The 27,295-nt window shown below is 31.6% G+C and overlaps 1 protein-coding gene across 4 annotated transcripts in view; it reads right to left on the bottom strand.

The window, feature by feature from the left end:
- LOC150097813 (synaptotagmin 1-like) overlaps positions 1-27,295 on the bottom strand; it is a 153,763-nt gene that overhangs the window by 52,195 nt on the left and 74,273 nt on the right. For all 4 annotated transcript variants that reach the window (XM_090406867.1, XM_090406868.1, XM_090406869.1 and 1 more), the window contains exons 2-6: positions 22,945-23,214; positions 20,147-20,322; positions 19,897-20,025; positions 19,623-19,790; positions 15,527-15,703 (exon numbers count right to left, since the gene is read on the bottom strand). In XM_090406867.1, the coding sequence (XP_090262993.1) occupies positions 15,527-15,703; positions 19,623-19,790; positions 19,897-20,025; positions 20,147-20,322; positions 22,945-23,197 (903 nt within the window). In that variant the 5' untranslated portion in view covers positions 23,198-23,214. The remainder of the gene's footprint in view (positions 1-15,526; positions 15,704-19,622; positions 19,791-19,896; positions 20,026-20,146; positions 20,323-22,944; positions 23,215-27,295) is intronic.

The following is a 27,295-nucleotide window of genomic DNA, read 5'->3' as shown; positions in this document are numbered from 1 at the left end:
GCTCCACCTTTGCTTGGAGTTGCCCTGGTGTTGTACTACCCAAGTGATCACTTACGCTTGGGCTCGCCGATAGTTTTTTCGGCATGAAACTCTATGGATTCGATGGATTTCGATCCGAGTTTCGTACCCCGCTATAAAATAAAACGGGATTTACCATCTCCCTTTAACTTAACTTATGTCGTCGGTAAAATAGCCTTTTGGCTAAATATAGTAGATTATTGCATTTAAATTAAATTACCTCAAAATTTAAAAATTCCAAATTATAAATAACTTTTATAATTTTGAGTTTTTTATATAAAAACGTTTATAATTTAAATTTAAAACTTTAAATTTAAATTATTGAACCCAAAGCTCTGTCAAAATAAAACAACAGCCCATTTAATTGTCCAAACTACCTGTGTGATTCGTTCCACTACAAGGATGGCATTTGTAGAGGAACTTGGGCCGGAATACCATTTTATTTTTGCAAGATAACTATTAAAGGAAAACTAAATCTCTCTCTCTCTCTCTCTCTCTCTACTAAGATATAATCCTAAATGTTTTACCTCAGTTGCTATTTACAAATTTCCTTTATTTCGAGTTCCTTTTATTCAAAGATTTTCAAAAAAGAACATTGTGGGGATAATATGCAACAGTATGGCTAATAAAATAATTTCTTTCCAACACAATGAACTATATGCGTTTATATGAAGTAAAACCGACAAAAAACTAATCCTAGAAACAAAGGCCCTAAAGCATTGAAAATTCAAGAATCCCACGCATAAGGTTTTGGATACGAGATGAAATATTTTGCATTAAATATGCTATTTGAAATGTCAACTTCTCTACAATCCTGATATCCTCATTTTGAAATTATTACGAGTGGTGTGGCCACGAACTGAGAGCCAAACGAAACGTGAAAACTAGGGCTGAAATGAAATTCGCTCTTTGTTCTTTAGATAGCCAAGAAGGATATGTGGAATAGTCATGGGTATCGAAATTTGAAAAATTTATCTGTGCAAAGATTCAAAATGCGCAAAGTGAGAAAAAGAACGTTTACTCAAGGTGGAAGTAGTTCCAACAAGACTAATTGCTAGCAGGTATGGAGAACGGGGGGGGTTAAGAAATTAATATTTCCAATGTAGTCCGGTAGGCTGTGACACTATAAATGAGAAACCGTGACATTAATTTTTATCGGAAGTATTTTTTCGCGATCATATATTCCTTGTCAGAGAATACCTAATCTTAAATCGGAAGATTTAAGATTAGGTATTTTGACTTTCTGCTTCATTATGTCTGTAATGTTCCCCTATTTCTGAAAATCATTCCGACTTTTTGGACTTCTGATCCATGAAGGTTGATTTCATTGGTGACTTTAACGTCCGCAGTTTTAACTGGCTCCCTTTATCGAATTCTACTGACCAAGCAAATATATTTGTTATAATTATAAGTAATATAAAATTCACGAATCTCCGGACCATGGACAAGTCTCCACTCATCCAACACTTTGACTTTTCTTAATCAGATATTCTTCCACGTACACTGTTTAAACGACTGTCCCCTCTTGTTAATTCGGATCACAATCTCATCCAAGATTCATCTGTTGTCGAAAGTCTTTCCCTCAGCCATTCACCATTCACAGCCTCCCACTTAGCATCATAACAATGCCAAGTGGGAGGACTTAGGTGACTTTTACACCTCCTTCTTTCGATAGTCAGACTACTCTTTTGGTTCGCTAAGTAATGTGCGTGTTGTGATCTCGTTATAGAAATTATCCATGTTGGAATAGAGATTTTTATTCCTGACAGTGTTCGAAATTCTTTTCCTAAACGATTTTCCAAAATTGTGTCAGTACAGTACAAGAAAAGAAAACAGTTTATCGAAAGTGGTTTGAGACAACTCTAGCTTCATTCACAGCCCACACTCGGGCTCTCAATTCTGGAAAACCACCATTACAAAAGCTAAGTCTGATTTTGACAACGCTAAATGAAGAAAAGTAGTCACCTATGTCGATGGACGTCATGCCTTCTGGTCCCTAAAGCAGTGGGTGTGTCCATCTGTGGTGTTCCATCTCTTCTCACTCAAACGATAGTATTGCAACATTACCTAAAGATAAGTCTGAACCACTAGCATCATTCTTTCATCCAGCTCCTACATAGATGAGGAAGACAGATTATCTCCTTTTTTACTTGGAGCATTGCATTCCTACTGTGACTCCTGACAGAAAGGTAGAAGTATCTTGAACAACCTGGATACCAAAAAGGCTTTTGGTTCTAATGGAATCCCATCAGTTGTGCTAATGATATGTACTTCTGAACCAAGACCTGTTCTTTATGGTTTATACACTAGATTATACTCAGCTGGCATCCACATTAGAGCATGGAAGTAAACCATGTTTAAAAAAAGATGATAAGTATCTACCATCCAACTGTCTACCTATTGTTCTCACCTCAGTGTTGACGAAAGGAATGTAAAAAGTCGTCAACAGGTAAATTCTTTGAAAACTAAACTACAACTAATCAATGATCATCAGTATTGATTTCGCCAATCCACACCAAATCTCCTGACCCACATCGTCCACCTCTTTACACGTACTATGGAAACGTTTTTGCTTTCTCACTTGACATTTTCAGGGCATTTGATAAGGTTTGGCATCAAGGAGTTCTCAGAAAATTTCCGTCGTAGGCCTTCTTCCACCTTTTATAATTGGATTGCCAGTTTTCTTAAGTAGATCAGTGAGTGTAATGGTGGAAGGCGTTCTCTCTTCAAGTTTTTTTAATGCAGGTGTTCCCCAGGGCATTATTATTTCACTCACCTATCTTCTTTCTTATACGTTATATATAAACGACCTACTATAAATGACCTCAAACTTTATTTACAGATTTCCTGACGACAGTACTATCCACTCATCCTACTCATACGCGAAACTTTGCAATGCTCAAACATCTCGAACTTCAAGATCATCTCGATAAATACCCCAAATTGTCTGCGCCATCCAGTAATGAGGTGACAACAACCCAATCAACTTCAATGCTTCCAAAACACATTTTCTTGTTTTCTTCAAAAAAAAAAGAACTTAGTTTTTCTCCACTTATCTTTGATAATGCTCAATTCAACAGTCAGTCTTATCAGACTAATTCTTTCTCCTAATCTTTCCAAGCATAATTACATCACATTTGTAGCATTTTCAGTTTTCCAAAATGTCGCATCATTTTTCCGCTGAAACGTTACTTCTCTCCAATTCCTAACTCTGTGCAAATATCAAATCTTCCCGGTGTTGGAATTTTTTGTAGTATTGAACCTAACACCTCATTAAGAATTCTTGGACTTATCAATAAGACTCTCTTCAGCTATTGACTCATAGATTGATGGTCAGATTCCGCATTGTGTCTCTTCTACGGATCATTCCATGTAAGCTGTTCAGCAGAACTAGCATCCATTATGCTCCCCCTTCCCCATATTTTTGTTAAGCCTACAGGAACAAGAGCAACAGCTGCCCAACATCCTTTTACAGTTGAGCTACCGACTCATCACGGAACCTGCTACTCTTGGGTCATCTTTCATTCCGTCTTCATTCCCCAAGGACTATAACCCTCAGCTCTTAAAGAAGAATAGGAACACATTACTTTGCTCTCAACTCCAGCCCACAACGGCATTTATTTGCTATAGGCATTGCACCTCTCGTATTAGAACAAAAAAATATTAAAAAGAGTACATTATTCAGGACATTGCAAGTAACATATATATATATACACATCATATATATATTTTTTGTATTGTGGAGGATCTATAAACTTCTTAACAAAAAATTAAATATATTACTTATAATTGACGACTTTGAAGCCGTGTAGTCTATGTTATTAAATTGCCATAAAAATAGCGTCTATTTAATAGAGAACATATGACTAAGAGAAAATTTAATTTTTTATTATCCACAAGCTCTCTCTCTGTCTCTCTCTCTCTTTCCCTCAGTCCTGTCATTAGCACGTGCTTTAATTAGCCCACTTCACAGTGTAATTTAAATACCACTCATCAGGAAAATAATAGAGTTACACTATCTTTTCCTGAGAATTAGAGATCTAGCGAGAATTAAAGGATCCAATTATGTCTTACTAAGCTATCCAATTAACGTTTTTTTTTTTTTCAGAATGAATAATACAGGCCTTAATAGGATCAGTTTACACCGATTATTACTGAATTGTTTGTGAGAAAGACTAACTCCAAAACTTAACTCTAAGTAACCATGAAAAACCATAATTTTCATGAAGTGCACTCATTAATAAATACATTTAAAGCACTAGTCACGATTAAACATTATGCTTTTCTAGTGTCCTATTATTTTATTTATGGGTTTTATTGTTTCTATCAGAAAAATAATCATTTTTATTCTTCACTAATTAGTCATAGATTTTTTTTCATAGCAATGAAACTTATGTTGCAATTCTGACATTCATTAGTTGAATCGGTTATTAGTAATAAATATGAAATTTGATATTCATTTTTATTCAGTTATTACTAATGGTAGTCATTGACTATTATGAACTGAAATATTGTATTTAAAAATGATATATATATATATATATTACAATTTCCATTTTATGTATTATATACATGCTTAATAAATAATTTTCGTTTTAATTATTTCATCAATCATATATCAATCATATATATTACAATTTCCATTTTATGTATTATATACATGTTTAACAAATAATTTTCGTTTTAATTATTTCCCTTATCAATCGTATGTATATAATATATGGAATTTGATATTCATTTTTATTCAGTTATTACTAATGGTAGTCATTGACTATTATGAACTGAAATATTGTATTTAAAAATGATTTTTATTATGTCCATTTTATCAGTCATATATATATATATATATATATATATATATATATATATATATATATATATATATATATATATATATATATATATATATATATATATATATATATATATATATATATATTATATTACAATTTCCATTTTATGAATTATATACATGTTTAATAAATAATTTTCGTTTTAATTATTTCCCTTAATAGCCGAGCCTCAGTTAGGACTTCATTGGCTACAGCATTGCCATCCATTACCCTCCAAGGGTATATATTATATATTACTCGTTCGACCCCGAGAACCCCACACATACATATACACTTATAGTCCTTATATAAGGACTGGCTTAAAGGGGCGAAGCAAGAATGCTTTTTATCTTCCCCGTTATCTGTAGAGGACATTGTAGGGATAAGGTGTTATTGAGCAATTAATGTTAATGCTCTGATCATGGCAGGAGGGTAACAGCAAAAGCCGAGCCTCAGTTAGAACTTCATTGGCTACAGCATTGCCATCGGTTACCCTCCAAGAGTATTGGATTGAATGAATCAATCGCCGCATCTCACGGTCGATTGAATACACGAAAATTAAAAATAGAAATTCAAAATCTTTTATGCAAAAATTAAAATGGTGTATTACTGAATTCTAGACAAATCAGAAATTTAAGAAGTTATCGAAACATTTTAGTAAATTAAGTGATATATAATAGTTAATAAACAATTATTACTATTTTAATTTTATCAAAAGTAATTTCATTGGAAATAATATTTATTATTTAGTATATTGCAGATAATAAATAATTTTATCATCCATTTTAAGAGATCCGTATAAGGATAGAAATATGTCTAGGTGGTAATGTTTAATTTCAAAGATAATAACGTTCTGATAGGAATGCACATTTTAAATCTTTATTTTTATCCTCGTAGACTAATGTCTCAATTTTAGTTTTTACTCTTTAAACTACTTCTCTCATAAATATATCATTAAGAGAGCCTCATATCCTAAGGTATTCTTTTAACTTCGACAGTTAAACAGTATCCAACAGGTCAGTCCAAATACCCTCCATATATGAAAGAAAAGTTTAATTATTCCATCAATAGGCCTTAATTTAGTTCTACATACATCTATTTTACTAGATCTAGTCTAATTTACAGCGAGCAATGTTCAAAACTTCTTTAAAAATCGTTTCTAGAAAAATGTCATGGTTTGATTTTACTAAATTAGTGAACTGGTTAAGCAGTTTTATAAATATTTTAATGTTTTTTCCCTAATACTGCTATTATAGGTTTATTTATTCTATTTGTTTCTAGTGCTATCAACATGCATTTAATTAAACTGTTTCAGCTTTTGGTATTTTGATGGCGTGTTTATACTAAAATCAGTAATTTATTTCACTTTTAATTAAAAAACTTAGTTTATTTTTTAATTCAAATGAATAATAAATTTTAAGTATTTTAAAATAATTTCAGAATTTTTATAAATATTTTAAATATTTTCTAATTTCGTTATTCTTCTAAATTTTATATAAATACACCTAAAAGAAAAATTAATAAGCATGTTCTAATAAGCATATGAAAGAAAGTTAATGACAGTTGTAATAATAATCACATATTGGCAATGTTAACTGTTGGTAACAAAATATTAAAATGTTTGTTCAATATAGCTTGGTCAGAAGGAAAAAAGAAAGCCTAATTTCTTTTGATAAAAAATATTAAACGAAGTTGAAGTACACTTAAAAGAAAATATTTCAGGGTCTTTTAACAGCTTAACACAAACAGTTAGATCTCGTCTAACAATAACTAATATTTAATGACTAAGCACATTGACAAACGGTATATTTATACTTACAAATCAGTGTTCAAGTCGATTGACGTGAAGGAAGAGGGGGCGAAGAAGATGTTGCAGCAGCAGCATCCGGGAACGCAGAACATCAAGCACAGAAGTTCAAAGAAAAAGAATCATAGCAATTATTTTAGCCAAAAGGTTAAAAACATACAAAACAGCTTTGCTCTGTCTGGTTGAGCAAATTGAAAAAATAAAATTATAACAGCAAATGATAACAAACAAATCAACATGCTTATGTCATATTTTAGCCATGCCGCAAAAATAATTGGCAGTGGAGAATTGATTATGCAAAACGGAAACTAAAAAATTTGCAAATAACGTTCATTTTTTGTTTGAGAAAGGTTGCAACACATAGATGGTCCTGGTAAGCAATAGTCTGTTAAGAAAATAACAATTTCATAGTAGCATAAATGGAAAGAATGACTGGATTTTTTTCCATTCCATTTTTGTTTATTTTTCATGCCCAAGTCAGAGTTAATTTTCATTGGCATTGCTTCATCAATTACTGCAAAATAGTTTCATGGTGCGAAACATAAAAGCATTGAATAACAAAAATAAGAGAATTCAAATTATTTGCATAATTCGTAGAAGTAAATTGAAACATAGCGATCAGTTCCAGCTTGCTGTTGTTTAAATACAGGAACTTTCTCTCTTCTTTCATTTTCTTCTTTTTGACTACAAGTCGTTTTGAAAGATACTTTTCAGGATACTGCTTTTCCACTGTAACTTTTCTTTTCATAAAACGTCGAATCTTCATCAAAAGACACATCAAAACTGATTTGTTAAAAGTCTGATCTTGTAGCTTCTTTCGTGACAAAGCATTATAGCTATCTCATTTAATTGTGTAGAGATCTTTTGCCTTGAAGTCACATCAATAGAAAACAAAAGCTTTGAAGTTATAAAAACTTTAATGATGAAAAAAAAGTCTTGGTGGTTTTCATTTACTCCAGTTGAGGTGGCAACTAATAAACGATTACTATTTTACGAGTAGCATCTATTTGTTCTATAACAGCTTATGAATTTATTTTCTCAGAACTAAAATTCGTAAGAAAAAAATGTTTTGGTTGTATCTGAAGATAACAAGAAAAATTCCCTGAAACCTAGTAGAGTTTCACGACAGTTATATCTAAATACCATTGCAGCATATCCTTCTGAAGCCAAAGAAGACTTTTGAACTTCTTCCACAAGGAAATATTAGAGAGGAGATAACTGACACCATCAGTTGTGCTTTACCTTGACATCCCATCTGTTCATGGGCTCACAATATGGTTTCTTATACATTAACTTTCTCATCTGTACATGACGAAAGATGACAAACGAATTCACTGTTATAAAAAAAGCGTCACTAGTACTGATCTGTGAATGTCTCGACTCATCACCGGACAAATTATATCGTTTCAGGATCATTTGTTTTCTTATGGTCAGTTTAATGCTTTAACTACATCATAGTAGCACCTATTATCTAAACGTTATTTGCATTTTTTGCTATTAATGCATTCTTCATTTTTTTTTAATTACATTACCATCCGACACCATATGGTCACTCCCGGGCCTCATAGGGTTTTAGGAGTGAAACTTCTACTAGAAGTGGTAGGATTGTAACTTCTTCGCCATACAGAATTGGTAGACATCACCAACATCCATGCCCATGGCAGGATTCGAACCAATTGGCCGGAGAGGGATACGCTAACCACTCGGACAACCAGGACAGCTTCATTAATCATGGGATATATAATAGTTGTAATAGTATAGATATTTCCATCGTTGTGTTATTTAACTTTAGTTGAAAACTGAAGCCATTTAATTCCTTTGTCTATGCTATCTTGATAAACAACTAGGAACCATCCATTTTTAGTGTCTAAAAAAGTTATGTATGCAAATTCGTGAAGGCCATACTGTCCAGGCTTTCGATGTTTGAAATGTGAGCTCATATTCTTCTTCTTCTTCTTCGAATGCAGTAGCGGTTGTTATTATACGGTAGTATTTCTTGCTTCTTCTGCATCTTCTGAGACGAAAACATATCCTATTTATTATTTACTATGTTACTATGCAATAATCATAATTATTGCATAGTAACTACCTTTCGGATAACATATTTTATCACCAGCTATTCTCTTATTTTTCCATGCCACTGCAAAGTGTCGTCTTCCTGTTACCAAATTATACTTGGATTGTACACCAAATCGAAATCGCTTCTCTGATGATTCGAGCCTTTATATACATGATTAGTATATACGGTGCGTTATTCTTAAAAATATTGAAGAGTGAAATGGGTGATCTAGAAGGTGAATTAAATGGATCAGCTAAAAATAATTAACGATATTTCAAGACTGAGTAAATAATTCATTCCTGTTGAAGTAATGACCATTTAAAACGCAGCGCTAGTCTTAAGTCATTTATATATTGATCTTAAAGTCCGATGCATAATCTTTATATTTATTTACTTCTATTCCTTATTTTGATTATAATGAAAACATGAAATAGAAACACAAATAAATGCAACGCTGTTGCATTTGCGCGAGGGTTAAGGAAAATTAGTAGTAGCATCAATATTGCTAAAGCATCAATACTTATAATCTGTGATGACAGATGCGTTGTTATAGCGTAAATAGAAGCGGCTGTTGAGTAGTTTGGGAATGTTGAAAAGCGAAAAGTTACAGTTTTGATCAAGATTGCTCTAAATCAGAATCACAGGCCTGATCCAAATAAGAGGAACCGAAAATCGATTAGTGGTGTTTGCACTCGTCTCCGCGATTGAACAAACTCCGGAAAGAGCCAAACAAAAGATGTGAAGGTATTTATTCTTTTTCTGAATAATATTCGACAAGATGCTTAATACTATTATTCGGCTTTCTTTCAGCACTTTACTAAATTTCATCGCGATAAAGGTTCTTCATAATCGTAAACATTTGTTGGATACCGCCAGCGTTTTGTATTTGGCTGAACCACATATACTGAATTAGAAACTTATATTGGATCTACTTCAGCCCGAATTACAGCAAATATGCGGTTTGGAATAGATTCCACAAGATGCTGGATTGCATCTACGTTTACAACTTTCACCAGCCAGTCCTTTAACTGGCTCAGACTTGAAGGAAAACCACTTTGCTCCCGGATCTATTTTTCTAACATAAAAACAACATTGCAGGATGAGCATGATTAGCAACAATGCTCAGATATTCCTTAGCGGACACCCGACCTTCCCACAATATCAGGGGACCCATTCCGTGCCAACGGAACATACCCCATACCATGACACCATCTCCAGAATCCTGAGTTGTGTAATACTCCCGATAAATTCTCTGTCTACCGTCAGTACAGAACAAGGTGTACCATGACTCGTCGGAACGCATGACTTTTTTCCAGTTCTCCAGTGTCCAGTCACGATATTCCTGACACCACTGTAGACGAACTTTCCGGTTCTTCACACAAATCAGTGGTTACCATATAAGCATGCGACTGCCAATACCGATCCTCTTTAATTCACTGTGCATAGTTCGGTAACATGCGGGTCGGGAACAGCTTTCATTAAATGGTTCGGTCAACTATTACACACAGGAAGTTCTGTTTGTCCGTACAAGCCTTGCAAAGACGCGGAGATCTCGTTCCTGACAGATTGTTTTAGTACAACAGTTACGCCTCTTAGACAAACAACGTAGGTTATTTTTCCACTGATTAAACAGACAGAATATCTCACCTTTGGAGAAACCAGTCAGTTCGTCTATTTTCAAAATCGTGGACACAATAAGCCTTTTATCCTCCGAAAGATCCCTTTGTTTCTTCCATTGTGATCAACACTATTGACGATTACTGGCCAGCAGCATTCTTAAATAGTTGCCTAGAACACGTGGTGACGCACGTGACCAAGTACACAGTGCGTAAGAGACGTTTGCGTAAATCTACATAAAGGTTTCCAATTCAGTGGTTTTTAATTTCTAATCCAGTAATATGTGTATGTAAGTTGAAGATACAAATATCACATATACCATTACTGATCGCAATATCTTTGTTATCACAAAATACCACTAATGATCACAATACTTTTGTTATTAAAAAATACTGCATATCTTATGTTATCGTAGATAATACCAATCACAAAATCTTCTATTATCACCAAATATCATCAACAGTCACATCTTTTATTAAAATTTATATTTTTATATATTTTTATATACATATACATACATTTTGCAATGACTGACTTTAATTTCTTCTGTTAAAATGAGCATTTTTTTTTTTCAGAGAAGAGATTTCAATGCAGATATTCAACTTCCGAAGGTTTAAGTTTTCAACAAAATATCATTTTAACGACAGTAAAGTGGATGGGCAACCATTATCCACACTACAATAACCTCATCGGTGAATATTAAAAAAATATATTGTTAATTATTTTTGGTGTTTGAAAATAAAATAAATATTTTTAGTTGTACTATAAACTATTCTCCTTTTCTTTATCATAATTAAATGATTTTAATTACGTTTTATATTTTTAATTATGAAATTTATTATATTTTAATATTGAGTTCTGTTTAATATTGAATTTAGTGTTGAGTTCTCAAGTCCGTTTGTCTGCTTTGCGGGATGAAAAACCACAGGATAAACTGGTTGATAAAACCCTGCTATCCACGCCCAAGGACAGCTAACTTGGCTATGGTATATCCTTAAGCTCCTCACGTCACCGATGGAAATCGAACCTAGGACACTCCTTCCCCAGGCATATGGTTTCGAAGCGCACAGCCTCTAGACTAACCGCACGGACATATAAATTTATTATATTAAATTATTTTAATGTTAATGCACTGAAATTATAATATTTAAATTACAAATATGTTAAAATAGCTACTTCATTTTCCTCAACCCTCATTTTTTACAATGACTCACTATGATCACTTGCTCTCAGAAAAACAATTATTTAAAGGTACAAACAGAATTTATCACCTTCTATTCTTTATTTTGTAATCTAAATTCCAGATTACAAATTCTAGTAAAAATAAATGTGCTTCAATCTTGTGATATCGTTAATTACTTTGGTCAAATAGTGATCAAATGATAATATAATATTTAAAAATAAATTAAAAAAATATCATAAAGAGATAAATGCTACAAAACGAGCTCATTCATCGAACCATTTGAATGGACTCTAATAAAAACTGGCACAGAAATAAATTAGCTGCTGTAATATTGAAAGTGACATGCACAAAAGGAAGCAAATTATTGCGTTTTGATCTAATGCTAAATCTAGGTGTGAAACTACTGGTGATTTTATTGGGGAAATGTGGAACTACAGTTCAGTGCATTATTCTGTTATATCAAGCACGCTACAACAGGATGTGGTGCGATTTCTATTGCATATCTACCCATTATATAATATATTAGAGACATTTAAGTGAAGGGAATTAAGCAGTTATTTACCTGGGTAGTTTAGTTTTGTTTTTTAACCGCTAGAGCAATCCGATATTTACATACATTCTACTGCTTCTATTACAGAGGATAAAGTTTTGAAGCTATTATAGAACTAATACAATCATATAGCAAAACACACTAGAAACTAAGTTTCGCAATTAATTCAGGAAATTTCTACTTCATGCACTTAATATTTAGCCTACTTACATCTGAGCACTACAACAGAGGCCAAGCTTTAGGAAGGAAAGCCGATACGCTATTTTCTAAAAACGCGAGCCATTTGGCAATACATAGGTTACATGCTAAGTCTACTAGAAACTACTGACGCACCTAACACAACAGTGCTTGCACATTATTCGTAGCACATAGCAAGAGACTAAGGGAAATATAAAATATTTTATTAATATTGTAATTGCAACATATATTTTATTAATATTGTAATTTTCTAATTGCAACATATAACAAAATAACAATTTCATAAACACTGCACCCTAAAAATGAGTTTCAACTTCGAGGAAGACTTTTTCAGTTGGAACAAGACAAAATTATGATAATTATACTGTTATAATAAAAATACTCGTTGTGATAATAATACTGTACAAAGTAATACTATAGAGAGCGAACATGGCAAACAAAATAGTAGATAATTAATAAAAAGTATTGTAAATAATTTATGGTGTTTAAGAATAAATAAATATCAATTAATTTTCATTTTTATTTATTACTTATTTGAGATAAATTTATAATTATATATTAATTAAAAACTTTTTGTATAAACTATTTAAATATTATTTATTTAAACTGGCAATATTTCCTAGTAAAGTAAATTATATCACTTGGGATATTAGAAAATTCTGATTGGCTGCAAGGCATTGTGACGAAACCAGAATGGAATTTAATACATAAAACGCATGAAATAGTCCTAAAATGGTCATAGAAAAAGACGTATAACCTGTTGAGAGATGAATATTATCAGATTTCTGCATTTGAATAATTCATTTTTTGATTATAGTGAATTAATAACACAAATGCCAGATTTGTTCTTCATAAACTTTAATCTGTTGATATGTTATTTGGATAATGATCCAGGGTGTTTTTCCATTTCTTCTTTTTTTGCACATTATAACAGGATTGGATATAATTCTTCATAAATATTATTTCTTGCGATATACTTTGGCATGGATTTTACTTCAATTGTGCTCTTCTTAAGTCTTGGTTTTGAACTCTTTTATCTTTTAGTTTCCGAACACATAATCTCTATGATTGTGTTACATTTCTTTACATCTTTGTTCCATTTGATTTTTTCTATTGCTATTTATCTATCTTTATTAATTTTATATTGCATTACCTTTTCATTGTTTATTTTTTATAGCCCAGTTTAATCATATAACTCTTCGTAAGGTTTATTCGACTTCCATGTCTCATCAGTGCTTTTTTTTTTTTTTGAGGGGGGGATATCATTTTCGACGTGTGTTCTGCAACTGGTCTAATAACTATTGCACTAACTGCTGTTAAAATAATTTTTAACTTTCATTCCCACATGTCACGTAACTGATCTAGAAAGTGGGGATTCACTCCTTCTGTTTGTGATATTCTTCTTCCTCTTCCCACATGTTGTACTTCCATACCCAAAGGAAGGAGATCAAGCACTGAAAAAAACCCACTTACTTGTATATTTCATAGAAGGATAACTTCATGTGCAGATTTTACTGAAACATGACGTCATATCTAAATCTACCATTTTAAAATCAGATCTTTTTTATGTTTGGAAGAGAGTTTTTTTCTGGACTATCTTAGTAAAAGTATCATCACAACATAGTTACATAATGAAGCTATCATTCTCTCATATATGGCTTGCGGTGCTCCAAGTCCAATGATCACACGCATACGAGTACACACGCATACAAATTTCGCATGAAGGTGAAAACGATTCCAAAACTAATTGGAATAAACATTAATTGAGAGGCTAAATCATGTTTATGGAGATTCAATAATATTCAATTATTTTAAGGGAACACGTGTACCAGGCATATTTTTGGATACGCATAACGATCATGATCATCCCATATTTCACTGGATAATATATATCGGAGATTTTGCATAAAATTCTATATTTTTCACGTCTAAACCATATAAGTATCCATGTGTAAATATCATCAGAAAGACCTTAACATTAATTATGAAAGGAAATTTTGCAAAGAACGGCATTTTCCGTAAATTAAGAGAATAGTCTTAGAATGCTGGTGCATCAAATCTATCTGACCTATATCAACTCTTCAAATTAAAAAAAAAAAAAATAGTGAACTCAAGGAATTCCACTTTAAATTAAGAAAACTGTCAAAATACGAACTATTTTCTTTTTAAGCAGTTTAGCAGAAAAACAACGCCTTTCAATGTTTTTTTTTTTCAATTAAGGAATTCATTTAAATATGTTGAAGAGAGATTATCACTATCATTAATGATGTCATGTGAATAAGAAAAGAACATAAAAATGAAAATTACAGAATTCCTAAAAATAACAGGAGTAATAAATTCTGTGCTTAAAATTTTATACTTAAATTTGAATAATAAAACAAAACGATAAGCAAAGATTAATAGCAGTCAAAATGAAATTTTAGAAAAATATACAGCAAAATACACCTCATTTCTTCATAAAAGAAATAAAAACAGGAATTAGTAACACAGAAAATAAAGAAATATAAATACATTTGGATGGAACATGTTGAAAAACGCAAACAGAAAGACTACCCAAAGTTCTTCATTATAAACCATCAGGAAAAATAAACCAAGTCACCCATTGTAGAGATTTCCTGATGGCTTCTGAGGCTGAAACAGGCCATGATAGGCTTCTCGACGCCCATGATGATGGTGAAAAAGGACGAAATGATAATGACCATCGTGATTAAAGGTGGATTATGATATCATTAGGGATAAACTTGCTATTTTATCAATCGTATCACATGTTTCGTTTTATTGAACTATTTTAGGAATTATGATGACAATATTTTCTTGATTCTCGATGAAGAAGACAGTAACTTAATAAATTTGGTGTTCAGCTCTTTCTTACACGAATACTTCCATGATCGTTAAGGTATTTGGACTTATTTCATCCACTGGTAGGGCTATCTTTCTAACATAGCATTTTTTGATTATTTTTTTTTATTCATTCATCGGAGAAATCTTCTTACAGTCCGGAAACCCTTCTCAAACTCACGTTGGGACTGAATCGCCGGATTACCATGAGAAACTCAGCGTTAGCTTTTATTTGGCAGCATTTCGGTGTAGAATATTCTGCAGCTAATTAAGTCCTATATAAATCCCAAGTAGAACTATTTTTTTTTAAATAACTACTTTTAAAACAGAGTTACCATGTTAGTGTAAAAATATTTATCCGCTTTACTTATTTAAGATTAACTTTTACTAGAATTTTTACTACGCGAATTTCTTCTAGTCCTACCTGACCCTGTTCACCTTCCACGCTAGTTAGATCTCTCCATTCTTCAATAGTCTGAGCCAAATCGACACTGTTGAGGGGAATCTTCACTTCACCGATTTGATCGTGCTTGGAAAAGCGATCGAAGTCGAAAATTGCGAAAACCAGAATCTTTGAAGTAATTTCGGCAAATGGTACTTGCTATAATAAGAAAAAAGAAAGATCTCTCAGCGAAAGACAAATTAATAGATTGCTTATGGTAAAATAAACTCGCATGTTATTTGATCACTAAGATAATATTTACAGCAGTTTTTCCATATAAATTTCAATTTTTAACATTTAATTTATTTTTATTCTTATTAGGACTTAATTTAAAAAATCCTCTGTCATGTTTGATAAACATGTTTGTTCGAGGCTAATGTTTGGCTTATAATAATAATAATAATAATAATAATAATAATAATAATAATAATAATAATAATAATAATAACTAGTTTTAGCATTTATTTATAGCAGAATTATTATTTTTACTATAATAAAAATAAATAAATAAATGATAAATGAAAATAAAAATAAAATCTGAATATACACGATCTACTTAAATACAATATCTAATTTACACTTTGTTTGTAATTTATTAAAAGAAAAATTTGCTAAAAATAGGACGACATCGTAGTTGAAATTTGTACGACATTCTTTATATTAAGTTATATATTAAGTAACATAGTAATAATAAGATCTAATTAAATATACTGATATTAATATTAAGTTACATTAATATATTGATATTAATATATTAATATTAAGTTATAAGTCACGTGAAATCTGCAACAGGTTAAGGCCAAACAAATTTATTTTTAAATATTTAATAATTTATTATCACTGATAGAAATTGAGATTTAAATTTAGCAATTTTTTTATAAATTCAACTGTGCTGTTTATTTTTTATTATAATAATTATTATCACTAACGATATTAAGTTTATTCTTTTTGCAATTTAATGATATTTTATTTTATTCTTCATATGTTACGCAAAATTCCTGAAATATATTCTAAACAGTTAATAAATAAATCACAGAAAAAATCATTTAAAATATTTATGTTGATATAAACTCGTATTTATGTGTTGTATCACAGTTAATTCTTTTGTTTTTTTAATAAGATTGATATTAAATCAAATGAGTAAAGAAAGTTTTTGATTTCAATATACTCCTGTTACGAGTATATTAACATATCTGTTAAATATACAACATGAGAATACACACCAGAAAAAATAGATGATCATAGTTTATTAATTAAAAATACAATTATTACTATAATTAATGGGGAGAGCGGGAATGAACACCTGATCCACGGAAAAGTCCTTTTTAGGACTTCCAGGGTGACAAATGGCAATGCTATAGCCAATGAAGTTTTAACTGAGGCTCGGCTATTGCCGTTACCCAGCCATGACTAGAGCTTTTTAGCTCAATAACACTCTATCCATACAGATTTACTTCATTCAGATGACGGGATAAAGAGTCAAGGACTCAATCCATCGCCCAGTTCTTTTAAGAACTATAATTTATGAAAAATTTGATCTAATGTAAAAGTCCTTTTTAGGATTTCCAGGGTAACAAACGGCAATGCTGTAGTCAATGAAGCTTTAACTGAGGCTCAGCTATTGCCGTTACCCAGTCATGACTGGAGCTTTTTAGCTCAATGACACCCCATCCACACAGATGTTCTTCATTCAGATGACGGGATAAAGAGTCAAGGACTCAGTCCATCGCCCAGTTCTTATAAGAACTATAAGACTATAATTTATATGAGCTATTATGGGAGGGAAAAATGACCCTTGGAGGGCAATGGATGGCAATGCTGTAGCTAATGAAGTTCTAACTGAGGCTCAGCTATTGCTGTTACCCTCCTGCCATGATCAGAGCTTTAATTGCTCAATAACACCTTATCCCTACACTGTCCTCTACAAATAACGGGAAAGATGAAAAGCATTCTTGCTTCGCCCCTTTGAGCCAGTCCTTATAATGACTATAATTTATATACAGATCTTATATTTGTTTACAAAATTTAAATTCAAATCAATATTTACGGTACCTTAATATTTTGAATATAGTATAAATTTTAAATTATACAGCTTCTTATTTTTAGTATAATAATCTATAAAGATGACGTTTATAAGGCCATTTTTAAATTAGATGTATCTAATTATTTTTAAACTAGAGTCTTTTATTAATGTAACTTAATATTTTGAAATATGAATATGAATGAAGAGTAAATAATTAAAAACAATTCTATGAAATGCAAAAATTAATCTTTTTATTTTAAATCATTTCAAAAATATAAATATAGTTTAAAATAATTTCAAAAATAAAGTACAATAAAAATTATCAAAAGCATTTTATTTATATTACTAACCATATATTCTATTTTATTTTATTTTAAAATATAATATTAATATCAATATATTAATGTAAATAAAATAATAATATATTATATTATTATTAATATAATAATAAAATATATATTTTTATTTATTTTTTTTGTATTGGTTGCTAAAATATTTACACATACAATAAACATCTTGAGTGACATTGCAACTTAGAATTTTACAGAATTCAGCACTAAGTGCTGCATTTTCTCCATTGGATTTCAATTAAAATTTTTAATAATACTTTTTTGCCTTTATATTATGTATTTACAACATATGTTCTTCTAATATTAACAATAAAAATTATACAGCATTTTTTAATATAGAATATACAGAATAATAATAATAACAATTTTTTAATAGTAATAGTATTTTTTGATTGCTAAAATATTTACACATACAATAGACATCTTGAGTGACATTGCAACTTATAATTTTACAAAATTCAGCTCTAAGTGCCACATTTTCTAAATTGATTTCAACTAAAAATTTTAATAGTATTTTTTGCCTCTATATTATGTATTTACAACATATGTTCTTCTAACGTTAACAATAAAGTTTATTCGGAATTTTTTTTGTATAATAATTTTTTTTGTTTATATAATTTTTTGATTATAAGAATAATATATTACATTATTTTTTCATGTTACATAAGAGTATTAAATTAATGATATTATCACATAATAATCAGTATCTTCTATTGTTGCATACTTTACTGTTTTATTACATAATCTGCTTCTTTGGTTATAAGGATTACGTGTGGTTCAGTGAGACGAGTTAATCCCACCTATTTCGAAGCTTGGGTTAGCTTTTGTGAAGAGAGTGGGATTTAGGCTTCACTATTTATGTTGTTGCTACTGTTTATGTATGGGATGTTGGCATTGGATGCTGGTGATTTGCGATGTGTATATTAGTGTTAATGGTATATTAACTTTATTGGTATATTTTCAAGAGTTCGTGTTTTAATGTTCTGTAGTTATCTATGTGTTTTTAAATTTCTTGGTAGGCTGTTGAATTGCGTGGATATCTGATGTGATCTCACAAAAGAACCGTATGAATTGTTGAAGGGTGAAGGGACGTAGAGAGTTGTTGTGGGTCGTGTTATACAATATGTGTCTCTATTGTTTCGATAGGTGATGTTAAAGTAATTCTTTGTTAATGTCATTTAGTGTTTCAGGTTTTTAATGCTCAGAATTCTGTGTATCGCCATGTGCTGTCGGATATTGATTGTTGCGTGTAAGGTGTCCGGATCACTGTTGACACGATTTTCCTGTGTAACGCTTCTAATTTTGTTAGGTGCTGTTTGATGTGTTTGCATAGACTGTTACCGTTATATTATTAAATATTAATATAATTATTTATAATAATAAAATATTATAAAATAAAATGCTTTTGATAATTTTTATTGTATTTTATTTTTGAAATTATTTTGAACAATTTTTTATATTGTTGAAATGATTTAAAATAAAAAGATTGATTTTTGCATTTCATAGAATTGTTTTTAAATATTTACTCTTCATTCATATTTCATAATAGTGTTAAATTATTATTTTATTTTATTTATTTGTTTTTAAATTTAGAAGATTTTATTAATATGTAACTGATTTAAATTAAAAATTGCAAAATATTCATTATGTATTAAAATAAGAAATGAACAACTTATCTAAAAAAATTTAACAAAAGAGCTTTTACCTTGAAAGTAAAGGTCTCGTTAAAGACTGGATTTAGGGTCTTCCGATGGACTTTAGTTTCATACTTCTTCTTTTTGTCTGGGAGTAAGTAGACCTTTACGTATGGATCAGAGGTACCAGACATATCCAAGCCGGGCAGTTCCTCCGCTTGAATCACAGTCACAGCAAGCTGAGAAAGAACACATGACAGATCAGATTTCCTTTTGCAGCTCATGAAATTATTTCAGTACAATTCATATTAGATTAGTTATTTTATATTATTTATTCTTGTTTACCGTGTTAGAGTTGAAGTCATAATCCAGTTTGTATTGTAGTCGACCGAGTTTTTCTTCTGATTTGGCACTTTCCGCTTCTCCTTCATTGTCTTCCATGTTTTCCTGCAATTCCTCCATATCCGGTTGGACCTGAAATGCAAGCAAATTCTTCCATTAGAAATGCAAACCAATATTTTTGAAATAAATTGTAAATTAAAAGTTAAGGGAACATCGTACTGAATTTACAGAAATGTCATTAAACTCTTCCTACCTTTTCTTTATAAGCACCACCTAGAAGTCCCATCCCTTTGAGATCAACCACACCTTTTCCTCCTTTCTTTGAATCCTTTTTCCTTCTCTTGCACCATCGCCTTAGACAACAGCAGCATATACACAGGAACAGAAGGCCGATTCCAATCAGAATCATAATGATCCCCCATTCTGGAACTGCAAAAGAAAGAACCAATTAGTTGGACGGGAAAAACATTTACAATTACAACTTATCATTGTAAATTTTCAGTGCCTGATTAGTATACGATTTCATCGCGACTGAATGGACAAGAAATTTCTGCAAGGACCTCATTATCCATAATCCTATTACAGATATCGAAAACGAATACCAAGAATGTAATCACGATAGCTAAACTTTTTTTGCTGCTCTTTTATAGACTCCCACAGAGAAGAAATTTCTCATACAATACACCCTCTGTCCAAAAAGAAACCGAACTTTTGATAGAAAATAAAACAGGCCAATTATAATTATTCAAATCAATTGATTTGAATTCAAATCAATATACTTTCCCTCTGCTTCGATACAGCGTTGGGCACGGGCCACGCTCGGTTTTTGGGATACTGTTGAGGGTCATGGTTACTGCCACTTGAATGTTTTATTGATGTCGTATCGTTTCCTTTCATCGGCAAATGAAGTCGGGGAAGAGAAAGAAGTCACAGGGTGCTAAATCAGGTGAATACGGCGAGTGATCCAACATACAAACTTGGTTTTTGCTTAAAAACTGTCTCACAATGTTCGAACCATGAGATGGTTCAAATCGCGAATTCAATTTACGAAGGCATCAGCTCTCGGTCAAAATGTTGTGCACAGTTGATTTTGGAATCCCCAATTCATCTTCAATCAATCTCACGGACGATTTCGGGTTTTCATTGATGAAATCACGCACTTTTTGGATGTTAACTTCGGTCAATCCACTTATTGGAAGGCCAGGCTTTTCGTCGTCCTCAAGCGTCTCACAACCACTTTGAAATCGCTTAAACCACTCGTAAACTTGAGTACGGGATAAGCGTTCATCACCGTATGCTTTTTGAAGCATTTGATGCGTTTCGGTAAAACGTTTACCAAGTTTAACGTTTAACTGTTTGAAACTCATTTTCTGACTGTTCGTCAAAACACACTGTCACTCTTGGCATTACAACTCGGTTTCTAATGAAACAAATGTCATAAACAGTTGACACAACACTAATGAAGGTTGCCGCTTTCGACAAAAAAAAAAAAAAAAAAGATACAACAGGTGGCGCCATTAGTTTCTTCTTTGGAAAAGTTCGGTTTCTTTTTGGACAGAGGGTGTATCACTCCAAAATGGATAATGTATAGCGTACTATATTTTAGGAAAACTATAGAGAGATAATTGTTTGTCTAAATTTAAATTAAAGGTCGTTAATTTAATATAATCATTACAGAATGGCCTTTAATTTAAATTCAAAGTCCTTCTGTAGTGGCTAATCACCGCGAAATTCGAAATTCTAGAAAATGCTTTAACTTTTTTTTTTTATTCGTTACATAAATTCATATTAATATAAATATTTATGAAAAATAAGTAACTGTGAAGTTGTCTTGATCTTTGTGTGTTATGTCTTAGAAGTTCTGTATGAAAGTTATACAGCATTATTATTATTTTCTCAAGTCCAGTATGACGATCACAGAGCAGTCCTTCTGAAGGCCAAATTGATTAAAACCTTGGTGAAGTTCGGAGACAGTGACAATTACGTTGAGTGCTGTCAATTTAAGATGGTATTTTACAAATCGAGAACCGGATCATTTTACAGAGACCAAAAGAGGAGGAAAATATTGCAATAATACGTATTAAAGGGATTCAAAGTTTTTTTGTTTTTTTTTGTAATTATAAAATTCGAGAATTTCCGAAATTTTTATCTAAACTCTGCGTATTTGTTTCTTATTTTCTTCTCCATTAATTAATTGGAAAACTTGCGGCCAGAAGTTCGGAAGACCATTTACAGATACATGTGAGGTGGTCCTAAGGCAGACTCGAAGCGTTATGCCTTCGAAAATCACCCTTCTTCATCATATAACAGTTTCTTTGGACCATTCTTAACTTCCTACTCCTAATATCACAGTTTCCGCAATCCCTATCATAAGTAGTACAGCGATTAAAAAGTAGAAATTTTATTTAAATACATTATGTTTTATCTTTAATTTTTCCCAATAAATTAATTCCAGTTTTAAAACTGAAGACGATAAGATGAATGAATAGCTGTACTTCGTATTTAGCAATTTTTTTTAAAACGATTTTAATGAAAAGTTAAAAACACGTTAAGTGTTCTGCTAATATTCTAACATGAATTCAGTTTTCCTTCCGCTTCTTTTCAGCTTTAATTTTTTTCCGGTAATTGTTCTAGAGATACTCTTAATTTTAATATAAAATAAAGTTTTATTGTTTGATCTTTATACTAGGTTAGGTGGAACAATTCATATACGAGCAGTATTCACTATAAAGGAAATATGCAGTCAGGAAAAAAAGCCTTCTCAAGTATAAAAATATTCAGTCCACAATATAATAATGCGCTTGCACAGATTATTTGACAGTAGTTCACGTAAAATATATCCCAAGTACTAACAGAATTATGGGCTGAAAGTGCATAACGAGTTTAACATACAAAACAAAACTCAGGTACTTAAAGAAGCCTGAAGTGATGCATGCTGGTTACTTTTAAGTCTTAACTTTGATATGACTATTATTATTATTATTATTATTATTATTATTATTATCAGTACATATTGAGTACAACGTTCACACAGAATCATTAACTACTTACTGTGGGTCTTTTCAGAGATGTCGTGCATAATTTTCTCTCCAAAGGATTCTTCAGTCGAAGTTGCATTTCCGGTTGAGGCCGTTTCTACGATTATTTCTGTCGCACTTGCGACTGGAGAAATAGCCGCCTGTGGTTGTCCTTCTTTCGGTTCTTCTGACGCTTCTCCTGCATCAAGCAAAGGAGGCTGTCCTTCCAGAGTCTCCGAACTCCGCAAGCGGAGAATAATCTTCTCTAGTGGATTCGTAGGCGGCATTTTGACCAAGACGACGCCTATAGGATAAGAGAATAATAAGGTCTATTAAGAAAGAGAAAATTATGACGTAACTAATTGTGTGTGTGGTTCTGTTTGTGAAGCTAGTGCAGTCTAACCATGACGAAATGGTAAGAATGTTATATAATTCCTAGAGTAGCCTCTAACAGATGCTACGAGTAAACGTTATATTGCTAACGCAGTTTCACAACGACTACTGATACTCTTAAAACGTTTTTTTTTTAATTCTTCGCTATTATTTTCCTCTACGAGTATTTATCGCATTTTTACCTATCCGAAAGCATGAGTCGTATCCATAGTAAACACTTTCATACTATAAATTACTCGAAGGGTAAGTTGAATAGCGAGAAAAATCTCAAGTATTATTTCATTAAATATTGCAAACTGTTTTGAAGATAAAATTTACAAATTCGGGAATTAAAATGAATCTGCTACATTGTTCTAATATTTTTTTAAACACGAAGTTGATTATTTTTAATTGACAACATGAAATATTTTACAAAACATCTCAAAGTATAAATGATATTTTTTAAAAAATTGCACTGATTAGAAAATTTTATAATTTCTAAAAATTTGAAAATATTCATTTCTAAATTAGTGTCAGTAATTCTATAAAAACCAGCAGCCATATATATATATATATATATAATCTTCATTAACTACTTAGTGTGGGTCTTAAATTAAATTAAAATTAATGAAGTAGTTAAGTAGTTAAAAAAATCTATCGGAAGGCAAAGTTAGATCTACTCAGTGAAAGAATTTTTGATACGAAACGTACTGTAGCTTTTTTATTCAACGATAAAAGAACTTTAGCTCAAAAGCTTGAAGAAGTTGTGGATAATGGTAGTTTGCATGAATTTTTTATGAACAGTGAAGCTCAGGCATCACAGATACAATATAATAACACGATTAACTTTATTAGAAAATTTGAGAATCTTAAGAGAATGCAGAATCCACTTGATTTTAATAAAGACCACATTAATCCTGACAAAGTTGTAATAAACAAGTCCTCTCACGTTCTTACAGCAGCCGAAAAAAGCATTCTCTGCAAAGGTCTTAATTTCATTCCTTCACCAAGATTTATTCCTAAGGAATCTCTCCTTACTAAAATAGAAAAAGCTACTTCACTCCTACCTACTCAAATGGCTACCCTTCTACGTATAGAACCCATTTTCATTATTAACAATGCGAAACCTCCTACAGATAACATTTCCTCAGCTGAACGACAGGCCTTAAAAACTTAAAACAACAGAGATATAATAATATTACCGGCTGATAAAGGCAATGCTGCCGTAGGCCTCAATTCTGAAGAATACCATAATAAGATGCTTCAATTACTTGAAAATAATACATATTCGATACTACAGGAGATCCAACACGGGAACTTCAAAACCGCACAAACAATTTATTTGAAACAACAACTGAACTATCTCGAACATTCTGCTTTCCTCTACGCTCTCTGCATCCACTCATCCCAGGTATTTATGGGGTTCCAAAAATCCACAAGGAAAACTTCCCTCTTCGTCCAATCGTGGAAGGTATTGATTCGCCTACTTGCAAGCGAATTTTCCAAACATCTTGCTAAATACCTCAAGTGTTTTTCTAATGAGTCTTCATCTTCGTTAACAATACCTTGGACTTTATATCACAAATTAAAGATATAACCATCAACGAGAATGACATAATAGCAAGTTTTGATAGTTTCCTTATTTACAAATGTTCCTACAGAAGAAGTGCTAATATTACTAAAGAACAAATTATCCAAAAAAATGTTTGCTTTACTAACCCATTGCGTTAAGTCTGGTTACTTCCGATATCAAGACACCATCTACAAGCAGATCCAAGGTCTAGCGATGGGCAACCCTTTATCTCCTATTCTTGCTAACATTTACTTTGATTTTGAAACTAAAGCTATATCATCCTTCTCATTTAAACCAAAACTTTGGAAACGCTACGTAGATGACATTTTTATTATTTGGAGTCACGGCCATAACTCTCTCATGGATTTTCTTAATCATCTCAATAATCAGCATCCTAATATAAAATTCACAGTCGAACTTGAATATGATAATTCCCTTCCATTCCTGGATATAAAACTTTCACGCTGTTCTGGAAAATTTAGAATCTCCATGTATAGAAAACCTACGCAAACTAATAGATATCTTCACAGTCAGTCCCATCATTTTCCTCTACAAAAACGTGGAACTATTTCTACCTTGGGACATAGAGCACGGTCTCTTCTGAATGACCCAGATGAACTTCAAAAAGAAATTAATTACCTCTCTCATGTCTTTAGACAAAATGGATATTTTGATAAAACCATTAAAAATTTCTTCTAAATCCTCCTAGCCACTGCACTGAAGAAATAACTAACTTTAAGAGTAACATCTCCATCCCATACATCAGTTCCGTTTCCAAAAAATTAGCTAAAGTTCATAAAAAGTATAACATCAGGTCAGGACCTTATTCACTACACTTCCACAAATCCGCTCGCTAGTATGCCATCGAAAGCCTCGTCATCATAATCTGAAGTATCCTGGCGTATATAAGATATGATGTGATTGTAATATCTCTTATTTTGGTCAAACAAATAAATCTATTGAATTACGTATGGAGGAACACAAGAGAGACATCTCTTACAAAAGAACACATGCCAGTGCCTTGTATGGTCTTGTTCTTTTCTCGAACAATCCTGATGATGAACACCAGGGTCATTCAGTCTGCTGGGATAGATCCGAAAACATCTTTCGTTGCCATGATGAGTTTGAAAGAAAAATTGTGGAGTCCAGAGAAATCATCCTTAATTGTGAATTTAAATAACAATTTGAGCTACAACATCCCTGATAGCCACTCTGCTGTTGTTCGGTACCGGCGTTCGCGAGAGTCTGCAAGCACGCACTCAACAAACAATGCCACGTTTGTAAGAATTTAAATGTAAATACGACGTTTTTTCATGTCAATTATCTTAAACTTAAATTATCTCATATCTTAAACAGTTTTTCACAGTGTTTTAATACTGTTTCCTATTCTTAGAAGACACTTGAAGAAGGCTGTCAAAAGCCGAAACCAGTTGTGTTTTTATTTCAATAAAGCTTTTATATATATATATATATATATATATATATATTATATTTTTTATATAATATATATTATATTAAATAATATATATTTTGTTTATACATAAATATATATAATTTTTATTTAAATATAAAATATACACCAAATGAAAATAAGAATATAAAAATGAAGTTTTAACTGAGGCTCGGCTATTGCCGTTACCCAGCCATGACTAGAGCTTCTTAGCTCAATAACACTCCATCCACACAGATTTACTTCATTCAGATGACGGGATAAAGAGTCAAGGACTCAGTCCATCGCCCAGTTCTTATAAGAACTATAAGAACTATGGATATCAGGTGATTAGTGAACTGATAGTCCTTTTTAGGACTTCCAGGGTAACAAATGGCAATGCTGTAGCCAATGAAGTTTTAACTGAGGCTCGGCTATTGCCGTTACCCAGCCATGACTAGAGCTTTTTAGCTCAATAACACTCCATCCACACAGATTTACTTCATTCAGATGACGGGATAAAGAGTCACGGACTCAGTCCATCGCCCAGTTCTTTTAAGAACTTTAAGAACTTATGGATATCACATGATCAATGGCGACAATCAGAAAATATTATTGACTGTGAATAGAATAGCTTGGTGTAATGTTTTTGTTAATTATGCAAATGAAATGATAAAAAACGATTAAAATTAATATATATGCTGTGTGTGTGTGTGTGTATGTGTGTGTGTGTGTGTGTGTGTGTGTGTGTGTGTGTGTGTGTGTGTGTGTGTGTGTGTGTGTGTGTGTGTTAAAAATAATGGTCTGCCATAAAATTCAATAAATAAATAAATAAATAAATATATATGGGGGTAAAGAGTCAAAATTTTGGTGTATATTTGGTGTAAAGGCCTACAATTAAAATTAAAATTGGAATAATTTGAATAAAATTGATTTAAATGAAATTAATAAAAATAATAAAGAGTTATAATATAATAAAATAATTAGGAATAATGATAATATATTATAACA

This window comes from Typopeltis vanoorti, chromosome 17, assembly GCF_054136105.1.
Source record: "Typopeltis vanoorti isolate ZY-2024b chromosome 17, IOZ_Tvanoo_1.0, whole genome shotgun sequence".
NCBI classification, from domain to species: domain Eukaryota; kingdom Metazoa; phylum Arthropoda; class Arachnida; order Uropygi; family Thelyphonidae; genus Typopeltis; species Typopeltis vanoorti.
The sequence above is the reverse complement of the archived record's forward strand: the minus strand, read 5'-3'. Positions and strand labels throughout refer to the sequence as shown.